Below are 19,549 nucleotides of genomic sequence, written 5' to 3'. Positions count from 1 at the left end.
TGGCGGCACTGGCTGGGGACCTTTGACATATCACGCCCGGTCACGCGTTCCCATCAGGAACCGACAGAAAGGAGAAGTAGCATTCGGGCGGTCCGTTGGTCGGCCGACCGACCGTTGGTGGGTCGATGGGTCGGACGGTGAAACGGACCGACTCACGGTCCGCTTGAAGAGCATTCCAATAATGGATACGCCTTGCCTTTGTCACAAACTATAGTCGTCCATCGACAAGCAGTCCGAAATAGTCTGAGCTATCCATCAAGGTGTCCAAAAAGTTGAATGCTTCGCGGAGATTGAGACCCAGAAGGTAATGACTCATTCTCGTCAAATGAGCGCAGCTGAAAAATTCATCTTCTGCTCCGCTTCTAAATAGTAGTCAGGAGACAGTCCGAGCAGTCGGAACACGTGGATTTTCGCTTCTGTGTGAACATTTCTCGCTACCGCAGCAATCCCCGTCCGCGACGTTCAGCCCGACCGTCACCATTTGGTGCTCTCGACGGGTGAGGGCACCGTCACACTGATAGTCTACTCCTGAGCCTCTTAGAGGGTTGTTCGGAAGACTCTGGACCGGAAGGAGATCCGACGACATTGGGGAACGATCGAAAAAATGAGAATCCTAAAAGTCGACGTCAGTAACACTGTGCTTCAGCGTGCCCGCGCGCTTGGGCGGACGCTCTCTTCACCGACTGAGATCACGTAACAAGATTCGTGCCACCGCGCAACTCTTCCCATAAGTGGCTCTACCAGTCCTATCACGATTCAAACACGCTTCATGTTATATATGGCTATTTACGCTTTCTTGATTCTGTTTATCTGCGAGTCGCTAACGTCTGCGGAAGTGGGCTCTTGCTCCCGCTGTCGCCGCTGTTGCCATTGCGATCTAACGTTGCAAGGCGAAAGTCCAATTTATTCCGTTTGAATAAATTTCTCAGTCGAACTTCTACGGGGGATTCGAAACTTCGTTTCAAATAATCTGCCCTCAAGACCTTGCTCGATCGATCGATCGATTGATTGGATAGACGCAGCCACCGTAAGCTGTCTGGCGGAGGATCATCTCGAGACTATTGCATACGGTTGACGCCGAGAGCCTTCGCGAGAGGCCCGAGCGATCAAACAAATCAAGTTCCCTCCCGGATTAAAGGATGATCTAGGGTTCGGTCACACTCTGTCCAGGCATTCACCTAGGAATCCCTCGTGTCGTCTTAGCGGGGCCTAGGCGGATTTTACCGGTCGGCAATCTTACGCGCCATTTGATCCAAGTATGAGCTAACAGCAAACATCCAATGGGACATCAACCGAGACCACGTAAGCAGCGCGAAATTCGTCGAACGTGAAGCTCAGAAGCGAATGACGACGACGTTGGATTTCTAGCCTTTGCACGACTGCAGCGGAATAGCGCCGGCGCCGCGAACAGGGGCCAACGGACAAATTACGCCCGGCACTGAAGATGGCGCTGCCGCATTACGTAACGGGCCGTTGCTGCCCCGCGAAGATGCGACGAAGCTATTATTTGGCTCCGATGAATTCTTCGACGGTGTCGATCGTACTGATCTCGAGGACTTCCTTGCCGAAAAAGCGTCACGTCGGTGAGAGGCTCAGACAGCGCTCTTCGAGAACCGAGGGGAGGTCTTGATTGTTGGTCCAGCTCGGGACACACAGCTTCTCCGCCCGAAGACCGCGCGCCCTCCAGGGCGTCGTCTGGTGAATGCGGTACCGCGGGATTAACTCCGCGAGAGCGCCCCACCGACGTTTCGGCTTGAGGCTCTGAGCTGAAATCGAGACTCGATCGCTTGACAGTCAGTCGAAGATCTACTTCGTCGGTCGTCTGAAGCGACCGAACAGTCAGTCAGCTGCTTTCGAATGAAAAACGGAGACAAGCACAAGGGAAGCTGGCGGAGCCGCAACAGCGACCAACAATAGAAAACGCATGCACTTCCTCTTCCTCCAGCTTGTGACGACACTGAAAATGCTTTGCGCTAGCTTCCCGACCGGCGTCACAACGCGCGACTCGCAGCTGCTTGGAGCGAGCGCTCATGACTCCGACAGTATTCTAGCTAGCTGACAGTTCAGTAACAGGATGTCTCGAATAATGGGAAAAGTCCCGAAGCGAATTCTCGATCGCTTTCGAATCACGATTCGGAAAATGTTCCGCCAGGCTAAAAAAAGAGAACCGTGGAAGCCTTCGGAAATTTCGGGGTCGTAGCTTATCGAGTCGGAGCCGTGTCGAGTAAACTTCCATGATTATCCAACTTAGTGAATCGGTTCAGGACCCAACAACCCATTGACTAGCGGTTGCTCCCGCCGAAACGGAGCCAGACGGGGGGTTTCGGCTTTCATTCGATCAGAACACTTTCGGTGGTCAGTCGCGATCCGTTCGGCACGCCAGGAACCGATCATCGAGCGAGCGAGCGCGCAAGCGACGAACCGATGCTGACTTGTTAGTTTGAACATCGATCTGGGAACTGAGTAGTGGATATCGCCGGTGATCTAGCGCCCGCCAGGTGTTGCACCGCGGGACTAGTTGGTTGGACACCGAAGAGAGAAACGTATCGACTTACTACTACGCTCCCGAAGACGCGATGAGTAAGCGGTATATGATGGCCACGTGATGAATTTGTCCTCATCGTACGAGCTCGCGGTTCGCGTTCGCTCTCTCGGCCTCGGTTTCGGCATGGCACGTTGGTCGAGCGTGGAAAAACGTCCGCGGCAAGATTTTTCCACGGAGCACTTGATCACGAACGAGGTTTGCACTTTGACTCGCGAGGCTCAATCCGGCAAAGTACGTCTTGGCGCAACTAAGGAGCCCAAGGGAGAAATCTATGCGGATTTTTGGAAATACTATTCGCTGAATTTTTAAGACTTCTCCTCGCTCTTTAAAAAAGTTCCCCAAATGAGCGGATTCCGGAGCTCCAGCTCAGGCCAGCGATGTCGGCGCTGGCTGAGTAAATGGCTAGTAAGCAAGGACTTGGTAACAAGCGACGGTTCGAGGCACTTCTTTGAGGAAGCTATTGTGCCCACAGAAAAAAAAATCAGGGAAAACCGCTGATTGACCGACTGAAGGACTGACGGGATGAAGAACCGTAAGAATCCCCGACAATGACCCATTACTGGATGGGGTGAACGATACTCGGTCTCCGTATGACCGTATGTCGTGCTTGGTGATTCCTGATGACACCGTGAGTGACGGAGTTTTTCGTCAAGCATGAGCCCGGCTCGGAGTTCACCACTGCCGAAGAGCCCCGAACCGTGGGCACGGTGTCAATAATTCGTTCATCCATCTCAGCGCATGATTGCCGCTGGATCCATAGTGCTTCCCTCATATATCATTCAACGATAACGTTATTAAGGCAGCCATGTAATAGACGCAGAGACGTGAAGCCTTTTGCTCCCACCGCACGCTGTCTTCTCCCCTTGCTTCGCCGACGCAACGACGAATAATCGACGCGAGCATGTACAAACGCTCACACAAACGCATTGGAAGATCTTCAAATGTCTGTCTGTTTTCCTCGTGCTCGCTCTATCTTACTGGCTCAATAGCGCCGCTTGTGTGTGGGGACTTCCGCCATGCAAATGCACCGGCGATGCCGAGCGACTCTCGCCGCACCAAGTTGCTTTGCCCTTTTTCCATCTTCTCTTTTCTCCGCCATTCTTTCGTTGGCTACCGAGCGAGGCATTTTCGGTTTCGGAGCCGCCGCTTTCTAGCTTAGTCGATTGTGTCCCATGAACTTCGGTCACGTGCGTCTCGATCGATCTTGGTCGACTTTCACTACCCGGGCATCGATGCACAACTTTCGACGGAGAAGTTCGGTGACAATACGACTTTCCATTAGGTCGTTCGGCTAGTGTCGGCTCGATCCTGCTTGCTTTCGTTTTCGAGTGATATATTCCGCGGGCTTGACGGCTTTGATCGTCTCGTCCTATCGGTCTGTTGATCGGAACACCTATTAGCCGTGACGCAGATGGCGGCTCCATGCGAGATTCGCGGCAATTCTGCGTTTTCGAACTATCGTTCCAATCAATTACTCTTTCGCGGCTTCTGTTTTTTTTCTTCGATGACGGATGCCCGGGTGCACCTCAACGAAGGCGACATGAAGCTCTGGCCGAAATAAGATCGACTAATAGAAAACGCCATCGGTTCGTCGTCGCTTGGAATCGGTGGCTCCTGAAGACAATCCACAGCTATCAACACAGAGATCTTATGACACAGTCATCGTGAAGTTCCGGCGTATCGTATCAGCTCCACGCGGTGCCCGTGTGAGAAGTAAACAGCGTGTCTTTTTTTGATCCTGAAATCGCGCAGGCCGCGAGCGGTATAAACAAACGGTGCAGCCACGGGAAGATTCGTTCTGCCCCTGCTCAAACGTAGATCGTCGATTTTATCAGCCATCCAGTAACCACCTGTATATGGTAAACCGGATTTTGATGGGGTTCGACAAAAACCCGGGATGAAAGTCGGACAATAGCTCGCGAACTAGAGCCCGCATCCGCGACATCATCGCATGGAGTCCGGGCAGAGAACCAAAAGACATGATGTGCCGAGACATGATTTCCGCGACATCATGATCTGCTAGGAAACTTCCAGGCTCCAGCCCTTCGCCAGAACCCAAGTGTCCGAAGGCCGACTCTGAGATGGGGGGCCGGACCTCATCCTGTAGGATGCTGTCAGGAGTTGCCGGCACTCGCCAACATGTTATTCGGGATAACCCGTTCACTTTACGGTGATGACAGCGAATGTTGAAACCTCCCACGACATCAATTATAATTTCTCGAGGCCGATTGCTCTTTGATGAGCGCCCGCTGACTGTTGATCCGTCGGATCGGTTGAACGAACCCGCAGCTTCCCGGATCGCTAAAGATTTCGACAGGTAACGCGTATCCAACATACGGATCCTGAAGTACGGACGGCTTATTCGGATTCATCCTAATAAACGTATATCCCGAGCGAAAGAGTTCCCCGTTGGGAAAAGAGGGAGCGTTTCCCGATTGCCCAAAAATGAGGGCGGATAAGTGTGCGGGAGGTTGGAAAAAGAGGAAATATTGAAAGAAAGACTGACTCTCTTGAATACAAGAAGCCTTCGGACGGAACCCTTCCGAAAAGTGGAAACAAGCAGTAGAAACAATGGGAACCACCGGGGAATCCGAACTGAAATGGGAACGAAACGCGACCGAAAGAACTATCGCTCGAATTGCGTGCGTTCAATTGTGCGGGCAACCTTGACAGCGTCTGATGAATAATAAAGCTATCGGAAGCAAAATGTTCCATCCGCAGATATCTATAGACCACGGCATCACATCCGCGTTTTGCTCGCCCGACCACCGAACATAATCAAAGCTACCCCGCCAGACAGTTGAACGGACCAACGAACGAACGGTTCGACAGACGCCACCGCTCATGTCTGTCGTTGCCGTCAGCGGAGGCAATACGAAAAGCAAAACAAATGAACAGCGACAACATCGCGTGGAGGCAACAGCTAGATCGATGGGTGTTCTTCTCATCGAGTCAACCCTTTTCAAGTGATACATTTGCGTACAGGATTTTCGTGAAAGATCACCGTCTAGCGGAAGCGGGTGCCGGGGCGATAAGTACGCTTTTCTGGTTGACGTCGCTCCGAAGCGTAGACGAGTAAGGTGCCGCTGCCGTAGAAGACTGCGCGAGGAAGGCAGCGGACGTTCTCTGCACAGAAGGTCAGATACGAACAAGGAAGACACTATCCCGTTGAACAGATCACGTCGGTTCCATCCTACACCAGATGCAGGCATAAACACTTCCTCAAATTCCCGATGACCTCAAGCTTGTCAAGTTCAAGAACGCTGTCGTAATCCTATTACCTAGCTTGGAGAGGCGGAATTTCACACACTCACCAATATGCAGAGAGGATCCGTCATAAGGTGCACTACCACCTCGGCGAGCCGGAAGAGTGTGGAACGATCCTCGCTCTCGAGAACCACGGTGGCACCTCCGAAGAACGACCACGCTTCCGCGATGCCCGACGTGTAGTTTGGGTTCGAGCGCCATTCTTCTGTCGCAGAATTTTCAACGCTGGAAAAGAATAATACGTACGCTGTAGAGATCTGTCTCTCGGAATATCGGATGTCCGGAGCTGCATGTCGAGAACAGCTTCAAAATTGTTTCCTGGACGAGGGGTCCTTTGACACTTCATCGGATGAGAGTTCTGCTCGTTCTCGGAAAACAAGGAGAAAGTCGAAATATTCCATCGAACGATGAAAACGATCCATCAAAGCATTCTCCGAGTGGTCACATTTTGAAGGTTAGATATTTTGAGCGGGACTTTCGTTGACCGGATCTGACGCGGGCTGCGATTCGCGTCGCGGATCACTTCTTCTACGGAGTATCGCCGGAAATCAGCGGATGCTCTTCGCGATATTAACGATTCTCCAATTCTTCTCGAGCTCCATCGATTCTCTCTCCGACCAGAATGAATGGCGTTCCTGGAGAGATTCGAACGAAGGGGGAAGGATCTCAGCGGATTCGAACGAGGTTTCTGTCACACCGTCGCAACTCATCTTCTCGAACGATGTGCGAAAGGAGGAAAATCTGCGGGAGCTTCTGACATGCTCGTCGCTCAAGGAGACTGAGACTGTTGCCTCTTCCTTTTGTCCGTTGCTCAGTCCAGTTAGCGGTTCGAATTGGAAAATGCAATCAGATGCTAGCCGTTGATAAGTGCGCTCTTCAGTTTATTCCGTTTCAAGAAAGCGGCTCGCGACGGTTTGGCCCGAATGCGAAAACTCGGTTGTCCGAAACAAAAGCCAGCGAGCCAGCAGAGCCGAGCGGCCGACTACCGGTCAAACAGAGTCTGTCCAGCTAACTTCGGAAGCGGCTGGTGCTGATGGTGACCCATGGTTTAATGACGACGACAGATTTTCTCGTGGAAAGAGATTCCACCGGACAAGGGGTACTTTGGAAGCACGGAAACGCTCCCTCGGTGCCGCGAGCCAAACAAACACTACCAGAGACACGCACACGTCGTCCTACTGAACTCAGAAGATTAGAGGCATGCGAAAGTGAATCCGTTCACCGTATTCCTCGACGCTCTTCACAATTCTCTCGCTTGGGAAAACTACGAGATGGATGTCCGGGGAACGGTGCGACAGAAAGCGAAAGCGCCGCAGGTGGCTCCGACACAGTCTGCGATCTTAAAGATATGCGCCCAGCTTGAGCTCACGGCTCCTTCAAGGATCCGCTTGGAAAGTCTAAGGAAGGTAACGGAAAATCTCTCCGGGTCGGTGTAGCTCGCCTTCCGCCGCATACCCGCATGTCCGTTGAAACCCAGCCCGAGTTGGTTTTTTGGATTTTCGGTGATTTCGAATTGGGAACCGCTACGAAGGCTCTGACTTGATGCATTCGATATTCTTCTAGAATCTTAAGCTCTAGTCCCACGCATGGACTGGAAATAAAATGATTCGTGCGTGGGACTGTCCCTTCCGTCAAAAACATGCTACGCGTGGCTTTAGATTCCATGTGAGAAAGTCCACGCCGCAGAAGCGGAATTCGGACTCGCAATCCGTGCTTCTCGGGGGCGACAGGATTAAAGATCTGACAGCCGATCCGCCGAATAAACTAGCAAGCGAGTCTACTTCTGATAATAAGCATCGCGATAATTTCCACAATCCCTGATCCACAGGAGAGAAGCGAAAACACGAGATCTGAGACGTCAGAGCAACCATGGAGATTCCACCAGCGAACGACACGCTGTCACTCTCGCAACTGACGCACGGTTTGTGATGGAGTGACTGACTGACGGACGGACGGAGTCGAAGTTGGCCGCTGAGGCTTCGAGCAGTGAACCTCAAGTGGGCAATAGCACCAGCAGGGCAAATTCACGAGTCAACGACCTGGGGCCCGGGCAACCTTAAGTCGCTTAGTGGGCCCCAACGGCCGATGCGAGTCGGCGACATCGTACGGAAAACACGATATTCGAAGAGTCATGATCTCGAGGTGGGCGTGGAAGGTAGAAGATGCCAAAGCATGTGTGTGTCGAGGCGATGCGTTGAGCAAAAATCAAATGCATCAAAATATGACTCCACTGAGGTATTCCCGGCGACCCAATGCCATGAAAATGACGACGTTCGCGGACCACGGTATACAGGGGAGGCTTCCAAGTCACGACCGCGAGCCACAGCAGAGAATATTTATATTAAAATATTCCGACCTTCAACCTGTCCATCGGTTCGTTGACGCTTTGAAACTGTTGTGCAATAGTCAAGGAAGCAAGCGGGCGAACAGCGAGACGGATGGGTAAATCGATGGACGAGTGGCGAAGAAACGAGGGAACGGATGAATGGAACCACAATATTCAGCGAAGGATCACTCTCACAGACTTCGGCCAGCGCTTTCACTAGCATCGCCTCGTTGGAGCAGCGCGCGGGCAGCACGGTAGCGTTCATTCAAGAAGAAAAAACCTCTTCGCTGCCGATGTCTGCGCGAAGTTGTCGACCACGGCGACAAGCAATGCAGCTATGAGAACATCGTAACGAAGTAAGCGCTTGTCTCCACTGATGATTTCCTGTTTGTGAGTTTTACAGGATGATTGCCGGAGTGGCACTCGCACGAAATAACGAGATCTGTCAGGCGGGCCGAAGTACTCGGACGCAAATAAAATACCATGTTGTCATTCAACATTGAAACGCTCTTGCGAAGCGACTGTCATCGCGCCCAACCCTGGGATCAACGGCTCGCGCGACAGCCGTCCGTTCAAATGAGCTTTCCGAAAAGTTGACGCCCGGACAGGACCTTCGGAAGAAAAATTGCATAGGTGGTCGCGGATTTGTACGGTCTCATTCATGGAAAATACGTCAAATGAAAAATAGTGCTCCAGCAGTGATAAGGGAGTCGCTCCGGATTTTACGGGATTTTCGATCCTTGAGCTAATTACCGCAATCGTTCGGGCTTGCGTGCATGGCGGGAACGAAGACAAAGTCATTCACACAGAGAAACTTTGCGTCATTGCGAGTCTGGTCGAGCCTGGCATTCAGAGGCCATCCAACTATGACGGTCGTAATCATCGATTGGCTAACGTCATTCTCGGGAGCTCCGTGTAGTGCGTCGTGTTTGTTTGCAACGACTTCTTGTGTACCGACACACACGGACGGCTTTGCTGGGTGGGGGGATCAGTTTCCGGTCAGAGTTCGGCGGCACGAGGTTTGGGATCATACCACGTCGGCGACCGGATCAGCGACCAGCCGTTGTTGCCACATGGCGCACCGACGATCGTTGTGAATGGTAGGTGGAGAGGCTCTCCTGAATCTTACTCGACCGGCTACTGCACGGACCGGCGGATTCCCTGGCATCGCGAGGGAAATTACTGAATCGACTCCGGTCTGGTCGGATAGCTCACGAATGGCATCGCCTGTTCTCGGCGAGCAGTCGAGATTTTGCGCTCTAGCCAAGAAAACATCGGAATCGTTCTCGTTCGCAAAGCATCTCTAGTCATGCGAGAGGCCGGCAAATTGCCCACGCTCGTCCCAACGGCTATAAGCAAGCTTAGTGAGTGTCGATCGAGATCTTGTCCAATACGCAAACGAAAATCCACTGTTGTGACTGCGACGAATGGCCACGAGCAGTTGCCACCAGCGCGGTCGATGCTGCGGCGGCTGCTGCTGCTTGTTGCGCCGGCGAAGACGGAAGAAGAACCGTGTGTGACGTAACCGCTAAGCGGGGCTTCAAGACTCAACCCAACGTTTGGATGAAGACTTGTTTTTTCTACGTTTTCTCTCCTGCTCCACCGGGCCAACAAACGGAGGCCCCTTCGGCATCCACTTGGCCGGGTATCTCCGACTGCCACGACCAAGTTTCATTTTCAGTGCCTGCCGTACTGTATTCGGCTGGGGTCTTCATTTCGGGAGTTGCCGAAAATTCTCTCGACAACTTCGACATCTCAACCGTTCGGATAGCCGAAGTCCTCCCCGGGACATCTTCGGTCGAGACGTGGACATGAACGAAGATTTTCAGTGTCAAGATCAAGATGGTCGCGGAAATTTTCGCCGAAAAATTCACGCAGCCGCCCGAGAACTCTTAAGCACCTACGAACGGCGGTTTGTCAGATTTTTCTGGAAAAATGTCGAGTTTTTGTCGATCTCCATCTCTCGCTTTGGGTAGGACAAGGTTCCCGCGACTTCGAGCGCATTCCAACGAGACCGAACCAGCCGGATCGAAATCTCCGGGACGTTTCTCCGTCAGGAAGTCCAGGGGGAAGAATTCGTGGAGCAATATGAGATTCCTTTTCCAAAGTGCCAAGATCGTGCCACACGAGTCGAAAACACCCATAGCGGCTTCGTAATGATAACTATTAAGCCAGGTGAAGTTTTACAATAGGTTTTTCAATCGTGGGTCGGGAACGCTCTGGCTAGTGCTTGGATGGCAGACAGCCACGCGGGGTGGCCGCTTGACTGGACAGCCGAGCAGCTTGTATTGTTGAAGAAGATTTTGGTTGTCTGGTGGTGGTGGCTACAACACGCCCCCATGCAGACGACGTTGCGGAAGTCCGCACGGCTCGGTCGGGCGTTAACGCCATGCTCTGTGTTGCCCCAGGTTCGATCGGACGATGTTTCTATTTTCTTCTCCTCAAGTTTCTCTTAACGCCGAATCGAGCAGCCGCTGTTCGACGAAATCGCAAACAGTCGACCTCCCGCGCGAATGAACTGCGGTCGACATAAGCGATCCATGCACCATCCAAGGTATTCGGCGATCAGAAGCGGTGGAGCCGCCGGAGCGGTGAAAAATCAGAAGCAAAGAGAGGATTCGATAGCGATCCAGTCGGGCCGTCAAATCATCTTGAAGGACTTCACAAAGAAAGCAGAAATTATCCTCGGTCGGTGGCAGCTCCGCAAGACAGATCTTGTATGATGTCATTTTCCGGAGAAAGTGAATATATTCTGTTGGATTGAGATGGAGTAAGATCGCCGGCTGAGGGTGCCAATGAAAAAAAATTTCATTGCCGCCGATGACTTCGTCCCTTCCGCCGCGGTCATCGTCGACGAAAAGCTTCGCGAGAATGCCTCATCCATCGAGCATACTGCGGGCACCGAGATTCTTAGTTCGATCGCCAAAAGACTCCGGAACGAATCGATGAAAAGACTGAATTAATGAATGAATGAATGCTCCGATGAACAGCGAGCAGCCATACCAAGTTCGCTGGTGTGCCAAACGACCGTCTTCGGTTTGTGGCATCGCTGTGATCCCCGGGGATTCGGAGAACGAGAAAACATATTTTGAAGAATCGCAGACCCTCGATGATTGGTCCAGATGGACGCATGCTGCCTCGCTGAATCAATCAAGCGGTTTCGCTAATTCTGAACCGAGTTGATTCGTCTTCTAATGAACTCTCTCAAATCAGCGATACCGGAGATTCTAGTCCTGCACTCGCCGAGACAGAAAGGGAAAACACTGCCTTACCGGTTGAAAGCGAGATGCGAGGCTGCTGTCGCAGACAGAAGCCAACATCGAATCTCACAAAAAGGAGTGAACACCGAACCCTCTAGTCGCTCCTATCTGCTATCTCTCGGTATTCGATAAACAGATAAGGTGACCAGGCTCATATGAGTATAATGGAACGGGAATCGAGCCAAGTCAAGACAAAACACTACTACTGTTGGTGGAACCGCACGACCTTCGAAAAACTGAGCAGCGGAAATTGTCCCGAGGCTCTGATTTGCCTACCTAATCGAGCTGGTCGCCTTCAGACGCTTTTGCCTGAACGAAACTCCCTCGCCATAGATACAGGCCTCAAGTTATCCGCGTCGGCGGTCGCAACCGACAGCTTTCGTATTCAGTACGAGGCTGACCCGCGCGATTTGTCGTTCAGGTAGAAGCATCTGGAATTCTCTCGCGAGGGGACGTCGTTTCATTCGGTGCATTCCAATTTCATCGCTCGGATCTAGCCTACGCAAGTGAAGATCAAATAGCAGTTGAACTTCGATCCCATCGATCATACCAACATAACGAAAATCCCAGTCGGTAATTCGATCGGAGTTCCTCCGTCATCGATCGGTTTGGTGGTCCTTTGAAATTCCCAGGTACTTGATTGCGAGCCGCGTGTGTAATTTCGCCGTTCTGTGAACTGTAAACACTCCGAATTCTCGGAATTTCACCAGATGAACCAGAGTGACAGCAACGTTCGGCGATTGTTCGTTATATGTACAGCAATTCGATTTGGGCGATAAGCCCTTCGGCAACAAACTCTCGGAAACCCCCGTCGGAAATCTCTTGGAATCCTCCGTCATGGGATTTCATGGACTTCCGACAGCGCCCCGAGAAACGTCGGCCACGAGTCCGAATCTCGCAGAGGTGAACTCCTTCGCCGCGAAGATATTTTGTATACTGTGATGATGCTCTCCTGCCATTCGATGCCGATCACGCTTTCCTCTAATCGGTGGAGCGGTACGTCGAGCCATCTGTGACTGACGATCTCTAGATAAGCGACTGATATCTCTCAGGGCGCGTTCTCTGATATGCATGAGCCAGGATTGGTGGGTCACGATTGAGACGAAACCTTGAACTCTCATCCCGGAGCGGCCACCTATCGATCATCGGGGCGGCATCAAGTCAGAAGCTGAGCTTGGAAAGTTCCCAAATTTCCATGGGATGATTATTCTTCTTTTCGTCAGATCCTCAGCTCGCTCCTCCGTGGTCGAAGCTCGTGTTGACGAGATTCGGAAAGAAGTGATTGGACAATCACGGTGGATCACGTCGATTCTCGCATTCTTTCCGCGAATTTTTCGCCTCCGAGGCACCGTGCGAAGCATCGCATGCAATATGCCCTGGATGACTTCGCCAAATGCGAAGAATATACTCGGAGACTATCCGCTGTCTGATCGCAGGATGTCGTGCTCCACGTCTCCTACAAATGGCTGCCTCTGAGTCCGATCGTCGTGTTCTTGGTGTCCTTATGCGAATCACAATTGGTAAAAAATCATCTTTATGGAACCGTAGCCGAGAATCCGTCTTCAACGAGCTCGAACTTCAGCCCGCTCCAGTACGCTCTCAGTCGAAGCGTCGGAAGACCTCTATATCGACGGCGAAGAACGCCGTAAGGAGAAGTCTACCGTGACTAAACTCGACGACAAAATGAACAGAGTCCGAACGCCGTTCGTATTCCATTTCCGTGGCGCGCGCTTTCTCCTTGCGTTGGACGGACCACACTTCACAGGAACGAAGCCGAAGAATTTCAGAGCTCCCGCTTACGTACGGAGAGGTTCCGGCACCACCGTCCATTGAGATCTCAATGCACCAGAGAGCAGCGTAGTCATCAGAATCATGGGGAGTCGGAGCGAGCCAGAAGGCCGCATCCGGCCGTACCAGCTGTCTACAAAAACCCATCTGCCAAATGGGCCGGAGGCCGGTTGCTCCGTCTGCCACAGAGGGATTCGATGTGGCGCGAAAGCTACAAGCGACCTCGCCTGGCTCACTCACCGGACCGCCGATCGGTCTCCATCGATGACACGCTCTAATTTTTCCGTGTCATCTCGGAGACCGAATTGCGCAATTGTCTTGAATGGAAAGGCCACGAAATGTTTCGAAGGTGAAACATCGTGCTATAACGGTCAGTAACGAGCCGATTGCGGTCGGCAGCTTGAAATTTCGCTCGATTGCACCGGCTCACGTCCAGCTGTATGACATAACTTTCAATATTACATTGCGTTTATCGCAAAAATGAAATGCGTTGAGCGGTTGGGTTGATGGGCTTCGGAATTATCACTCGTTCTCGGACCACATGTTTTCAGCGCCTTTATTCACGTCTCGATGGCTCTAATCATCAGAGAGATTTTCCGCGCGATATATCCAACACCCGGGCGGAGTTTTGTTCGCGAGGGATGAGCCCGTCGATTCACGTTACACGCGCGGAAAAAGAATTACTCCGACTCGACACGCCGCTGGGCAACGACATTCCGCCGTTCCCAAGTCTCCATGGTGTAAATAGGAAGAATTCGCTCGCATTCAAATCGGTCGTATCCAACTCACCTGTAGTAGGCCGCACCGGTTAGGAGCGCGACACTGAAAGCCGTATAAGTGGCCAGTGACGGGAAGGGCATTTTCTCAAGGAGTTGGGCACCACTCGAAAAATCAGACATAATTTATTCTAGGGCTATATCCCTCGTCTCGTTCGTGAACCTTTCGTCGTCGCAACGGTTCACGAAATCTTCTTCACCACCAGGTAAACGAGCGAAGGAGCACGAAAACGTCCACACTGTGGTTCCGGTGGATCCGCTGTATCGTGCGCTGCGCCGACCCGCACCGACTGCACATTAACGTTCTATCGGTAAGCGCTAGCGCTGCTTCCTTCCAAGAGCGATGAAGAGACACTCCTCCTCTTCTCTTGTGTTAGAGTCCACCCGGGTTAGAACCGCTTCCCACAACGGCAGCCATATCCACAATAAACGGCATCCACAGAAGTGCACGACGACCACGACCACTACCACCACCCGCACGACGACGACGACGGTAGGAGAAACTCGGGTTGAACGGAAGAACGAGAAGGTTAGAGGGGGACGATACGACGGAAACACGACGGAAGTCTAGTTGTCCATTAGATCAAGTTCCATGAGAACTTTCCGTCAGCACCAGGCCTGCTGCTTAAGTGCCCGTTCGCTCGTCGGTTCTTCGTGAAGATCTTGCCGTGTAGCAGATCTTGCTGTCGCTCAGAGCAGGGAGAGAATTTCGGGAAAGGGTGGTGCACGAAAGCAACCACCATGCACAATTCAACAACAGCACCGCCACAACTCGTTGCAGCAGCAGCGGCAGCGGCACCGCCAGCGACAGCATCGACCACCACTCCGAAGGCACAAACACGCACAGACATAACATCAAAAAAAACACATGGTTCCCGATCTCGAGCAAAAGACGGCATCGCTGCCGACTTTCACATCGTCGGACGCCGGCTGCCGCTAGCGACCATTGATGTGGAGGTAGGCACCTCGCCGGGACCCGGTGATCTCATCGATCACGGCGGTTTTGCGCTTGAAAACCATGAGGTTATCGAGGAGCTCCACACCACTGCGCGACTCGATTCTTCCTTTCGCGTCGAAATTCCTGCAAGGGTGGATTCCACTACGTCACGATCAGATGCCCGCAGGGATGCGATGTTGTCAATTCATTACGAACGACACACACCAGCTATCACTTGAATAGACGAGCATTCGTTGCACAATATTCCTGCGGATTCAATCATCGCTGCTCACAACCATGGCATCGGGTACCGCAGCCCCGACAGCATGAACGACGATCGGCGCAGGAGCGATTAAGCTCTGGATTGTGAAAGTTTTGAAGATTCAACCTTGTTCATCCATCATGATGACCCTCATTTTCTGACGCTCAAGATGTCATCATCCATGGCACGGACATCGCTCACAAAAATTGAGAGAAATCAATATTTCTCGATAGTCGCACGGCGCATTTTCCGCACCTTTTCGTAGCTTTCGCGAATTTCCCCTGATCTAACCTGACGCTGAATATGAGTTTTTCGAGTTCAATTCTTTAGATTCCGTGATGGAAAAATTTCGGACGAGAAGGATTAACCTGGAGGGGCAGAAGCGATCAGAGCGGTCAGAGATATTCTTCGCTATCTTGGGTACAATTTCCTGCGGTAAGATACGCGGCCCGCCGGAAAAAGGCCTCGCCGCACGGGGGTCGCCTCTAAATCTCCGATTTCCGATGCGGATCTCGTTCCGGGAGTCCGTTCGAAGAATCCACGGGAAATTTTCCAATCAGAAATTCTAATGAGCCGAAAGATAGAGCGCTCGGACTCCGAGCTCAGATCATCCGAATAGCGGAGTCTTTTGCTGTCGAAAACTATTCTCCGGGCGAACACGTGCTGCTCTATCGACTCCACCCCGCTATGGTCTATGTCGTTCCTTAAAGTTTGCTCAGACGGCCTCTCGACAGCTCGACTCTGTTGGGGGTGCCTATCTATCTCCGCTGGCCTCCGAAGATTGGACCTCCAGAAAGATCTCGAATAATTCTAGAAGCTGGCAGCTAAGGCGAGGCCCGATTCTCGCTCAGACTGAACGCTCACTTAGACGAAGATCCGCGTTGGACAAGCACTCTGAGCCCTTCTCTCCCGATATAACATTTCCGTACAATGACGAGCCAGAATTTGATCCCGAATTCTCTACAGCTCCAGCAGCCTGTTCATCCTCTTTCCTCTTATGGTTCTTGATATGGATGGATGTAGTAATGAAATAATTTCAGGGCGGCTGGAATTGAGCAGTCTACAATGTAAGGGCCAGTTGCGGAGGGTCGGAAAATCAACGCGGGCATGCCTTTCAATTAAAATATGTACGGGAGGCTCTTGTCCCTGACGGTTCATTTCCCTATTGGCTTCCGCAGACCGTATATGTACGAAAATTCGAGTTCCATCTCTCTACCACAGGTACGGAAGATGATTCGACCAATTCATAAATTTTCATCGTCTCGAATTCAGTAATTTCTCTGCACACATTCCAATAATATTTTCGACTTCAATCACGAATCACGACGCCCCGCGGTGTGACGAACCCCGTGGCGCACTAAACTCATGATAAATCCGAAACTTAAGGCTTTCCATCCAGCATCTAGTCTCCCATAGCCGGGAAAGAATGCTTCGAAACCCGCTCTACGCCCGCCCTTGACGGACATGATGTCCAGCAAAAGAAGATTCATTGAAGCTATCTGTCTCATCCCAATGAGAGCGCCTGTGAAGTAATCCATCGGTGCGTCTTCAGGCTCCGGCGAAGCTTTCGCTCCGGTAGCATCCGTATTGAACTTTCGCAAAATTGCATTCAGAACACGTTCGGTGATGCCGTCTTCTCCGATAAGTGGAGTGCAATGACGTGCGAAAGGGAGAGTATCTACTCGCAGAAAAGAGAACGAATGAGCTCATCCCATTGCTACTTTCTACGTGAGTCCTCCGTGCTGTCTCCCGGACGGGACTGTCTCGTCTTGGTACGCTTGATCGTCGACAGATGGATTCCCTCCGGTTTTTCGACCGCATCTCACGGACAGCGATCAGAGCCGGGAGATGAATATCCGTGCTATTCGATTTGCTGGTGGATCGGTGGTTGATGAAGCTTCCTTCAACCTGAACAAAAGAACTCCGGCAGAACGATTTTGGGAAAATTTGTTCGCAGAACCGTTGTCTCAGAATATGAGAATTGTCTGAGTCATGATTGGAATGGCGCAAGCGTTGCCACAGATATCTCGACCACGTGACCCTCGGCTCGGACACTGATTCCGTTAATGAAGACAGTGGCTTTCATGGGTCGTCGAGCGTGATTTCCACATGAACTGGTGCGACGCGTACATAATCTGACCTTTATTTCTCACTCGACCTTCCGAGCTCAATGAAGGTGCCCCAGGGGAATCGATTGATTGATTAAAAATCGAGCGCTCCAGAACCGAAGAAACCGGCCGAGAAACAAGACGGGATCGGGGCATAGCTTCCCGAGTCTATTCTGATCTTCGGTGGACGTCTGCTTTCACACTTCCACCTCCTGTGTTCCAGCTCCTCTCCACCTGAATCCGCGAACAAACGGCGAGTTCAACCAGATCTGGCAGGGAAAGTCATCGGAGGGAATCCAGCTGCGAAGACAGCGGATACCCTGAAGATGTTTGCTCATGAATCGAATGTGAGAATCATGACCTCCGATGAAAGATCGAATCTGTCTCTCATACAGCATGTCTACGCATCCAGCAGCATCGGCATTAGTGACCGATGGTTAGCCGATCGTCGGCGGAAACTCGCTTTTCCGCCTTCCAACCAGGCTCGGTATAAGTTATGAGCCGGACTGAAGATTTACGATTTTGGCAAACCCCAAGTTTCCGAAGCCAGAGGTCGCCAGTTTCATGAATTACCAGAAGTTGATGAGGGGATTGGGGTAAGTTGAATATTCGATGAGAGCCAGTGGATAGTCGTCAGAGTAGGAGACCAAGGAGACGGACGTCAGCGTCGCGTCGTCTTGGGAGCGGGTGCTTGGTTCGAACTACCCGAGTACTATGGGAGCATTTCTCGTTTCAGCAAAATCAGATGAGTTCTCTCAAGTACATCGGTACAAAACTGATGCGCGATTCTTTCCTCGTCGTCTTCCGTCTCCGGGTCGGCCCGGGTTCGATATCTTGATCCACCTGGGGCCGCTCATGAGCCGTGGGTTTCCCTATTGGTCAAGAGGCGAGACCAGGTTGGTGCTGAATTTTGGCGCTAACGGCCACACAAGGAAAATCGCACACGTGAGGCTTCGTCGAGTGATTGGGGACGGTCTTGAACAGTTGCTGAAGACTGAATACCCGCGGACTCCTGAGGACCTGCAGCGGATCGAGCGCGCCAATTGTTGGAAGCGGCATAGTTCTCCGGAGCTCAACACAATACCATAGTTCGAGTCACGGCATTCAGCTCAGTGTCGGACATAGGGTTCGCACTGAATGAATGGCTTTGAATTCGGACTCTATTGCGAGAGGACCGCGGAGAGGGTAGAAAACAGCACATCGTTTCGCGGTAGAACAATTCCCTGGGTCTTGGCTATCCGCGATTCGTTGCAACCTGCGTTTGGAGTCTATCGTTCCTACAGCAGCTATTTCCGGCATTTCCGGGCTCCTGAGTGAAATCGGCGGTTTCACGAGTTGATGGATCATGTCGGGTTCACCACTTGACCAGACGGAGGCTCTATTGCTTCACGAGAATGTAGAAAACGACTCGAATAAAATGGACGAGATGTCCGATGAAAAGCGTTTCCGTTTTCCTCTTTGAATAGGAAGGAGCAAACGGGGATGGAAAACAAAGTCGAGTGAGAGTGCCGTTACACGACCACAGGCCGCTTGATCGACCGGCTCTATCGGCCGATATCAGCCCCTTGGCTACAACCACGCTCAAAGCGCTCATTCCCCGGATTTCTTACCGACGGATTTCACTAGAGAAAAAGTCATCATTACGAAAACATAAAAGACAAACTTCATTTCCCGATGTCGGCGCGTGAGTGAACTGTTCGACCGATCCTGCTCTGACAGAAGGAATCAATCAGAAGATGCTGCTGCAGCAGCGCTTGCCCCCTTTTGCTGACTGGGGGGCTGACGAAGTCGAAAAGCCCAGAAGTCAAACGGTAATCTTCTGAGTTTAAACTTCCTATATCTGGATTGTTACTCGTGTTCCTCACGCTATGAGACGTGGCAGCAACGGTAATGATCGATTGCCAGAATTTTATCTCATCGACAGTCATTTGTTGAAGTGTGCTCCCCCGGTCTGACACTGACTTGTAGCGGGACAAATTTTTTCTGAAGCTCCTTCCCTCTTTCCTGTATGTCGCACGCCTTTGAGAAGAGACTTTAGACAATACTCAGAGGAAACGAGTCAGGTTGCTGGACGACGCTACGAGCTGACGGCAGCGCGAGGGAATCATGCTGCAAAAAATCGAATGCTCGATCAGAGAGAACCATGGGATGAATCTTTCACTAGTTGCAGCGTTGCGCTGGCTCGTTCTGTGTGCCGTGAACGTCGCGGGAAAACGTGAGCACGTAAGCGCAAGCTCGCACCGATCTGGCTTGTCAAGCAGCTGTTCTGTCGCGCATCGA

The 19,549-nt window shown here is 51.8% G+C and overlaps 1 protein-coding gene across 1 annotated transcript in view; it reads right to left on the bottom strand.

Moving 5' to 3' along the window:
* The window catches only part of LOC100902794 (E3 ubiquitin-protein ligase AMFR), a 44,829-nt gene extending 30,744 nt beyond the window's left edge, over positions 1-14,085 (bottom strand). The window contains exons 1-2 of the mRNA XM_018640367.2: positions 13,976-14,085; positions 5,860-6,037 (exon numbers count right to left, since the gene is read on the bottom strand). Of these exons, the coding sequence (XP_018495883.2) occupies positions 5,860-6,037; positions 13,976-14,085 (288 nt within the window). The remainder of the gene's footprint in view (positions 1-5,859; positions 6,038-13,975) is intronic.
* Between the last annotated feature and the right edge of the window lie 5,464 nt (positions 14,086-19,549).

This window comes from Galendromus occidentalis, unplaced genomic scaffold (assembly GCF_000255335.2).
Source record: "Galendromus occidentalis unplaced genomic scaffold, Mocc_1.1 scf7180000077484, whole genome shotgun sequence".
NCBI classification, from domain to species: domain Eukaryota; kingdom Metazoa; phylum Arthropoda; class Arachnida; order Mesostigmata; family Phytoseiidae; genus Galendromus; species Galendromus occidentalis.
Note: the sequence above shows the minus strand (reverse complement) of the source record. Positions and strands in the feature narration are given on the sequence as shown.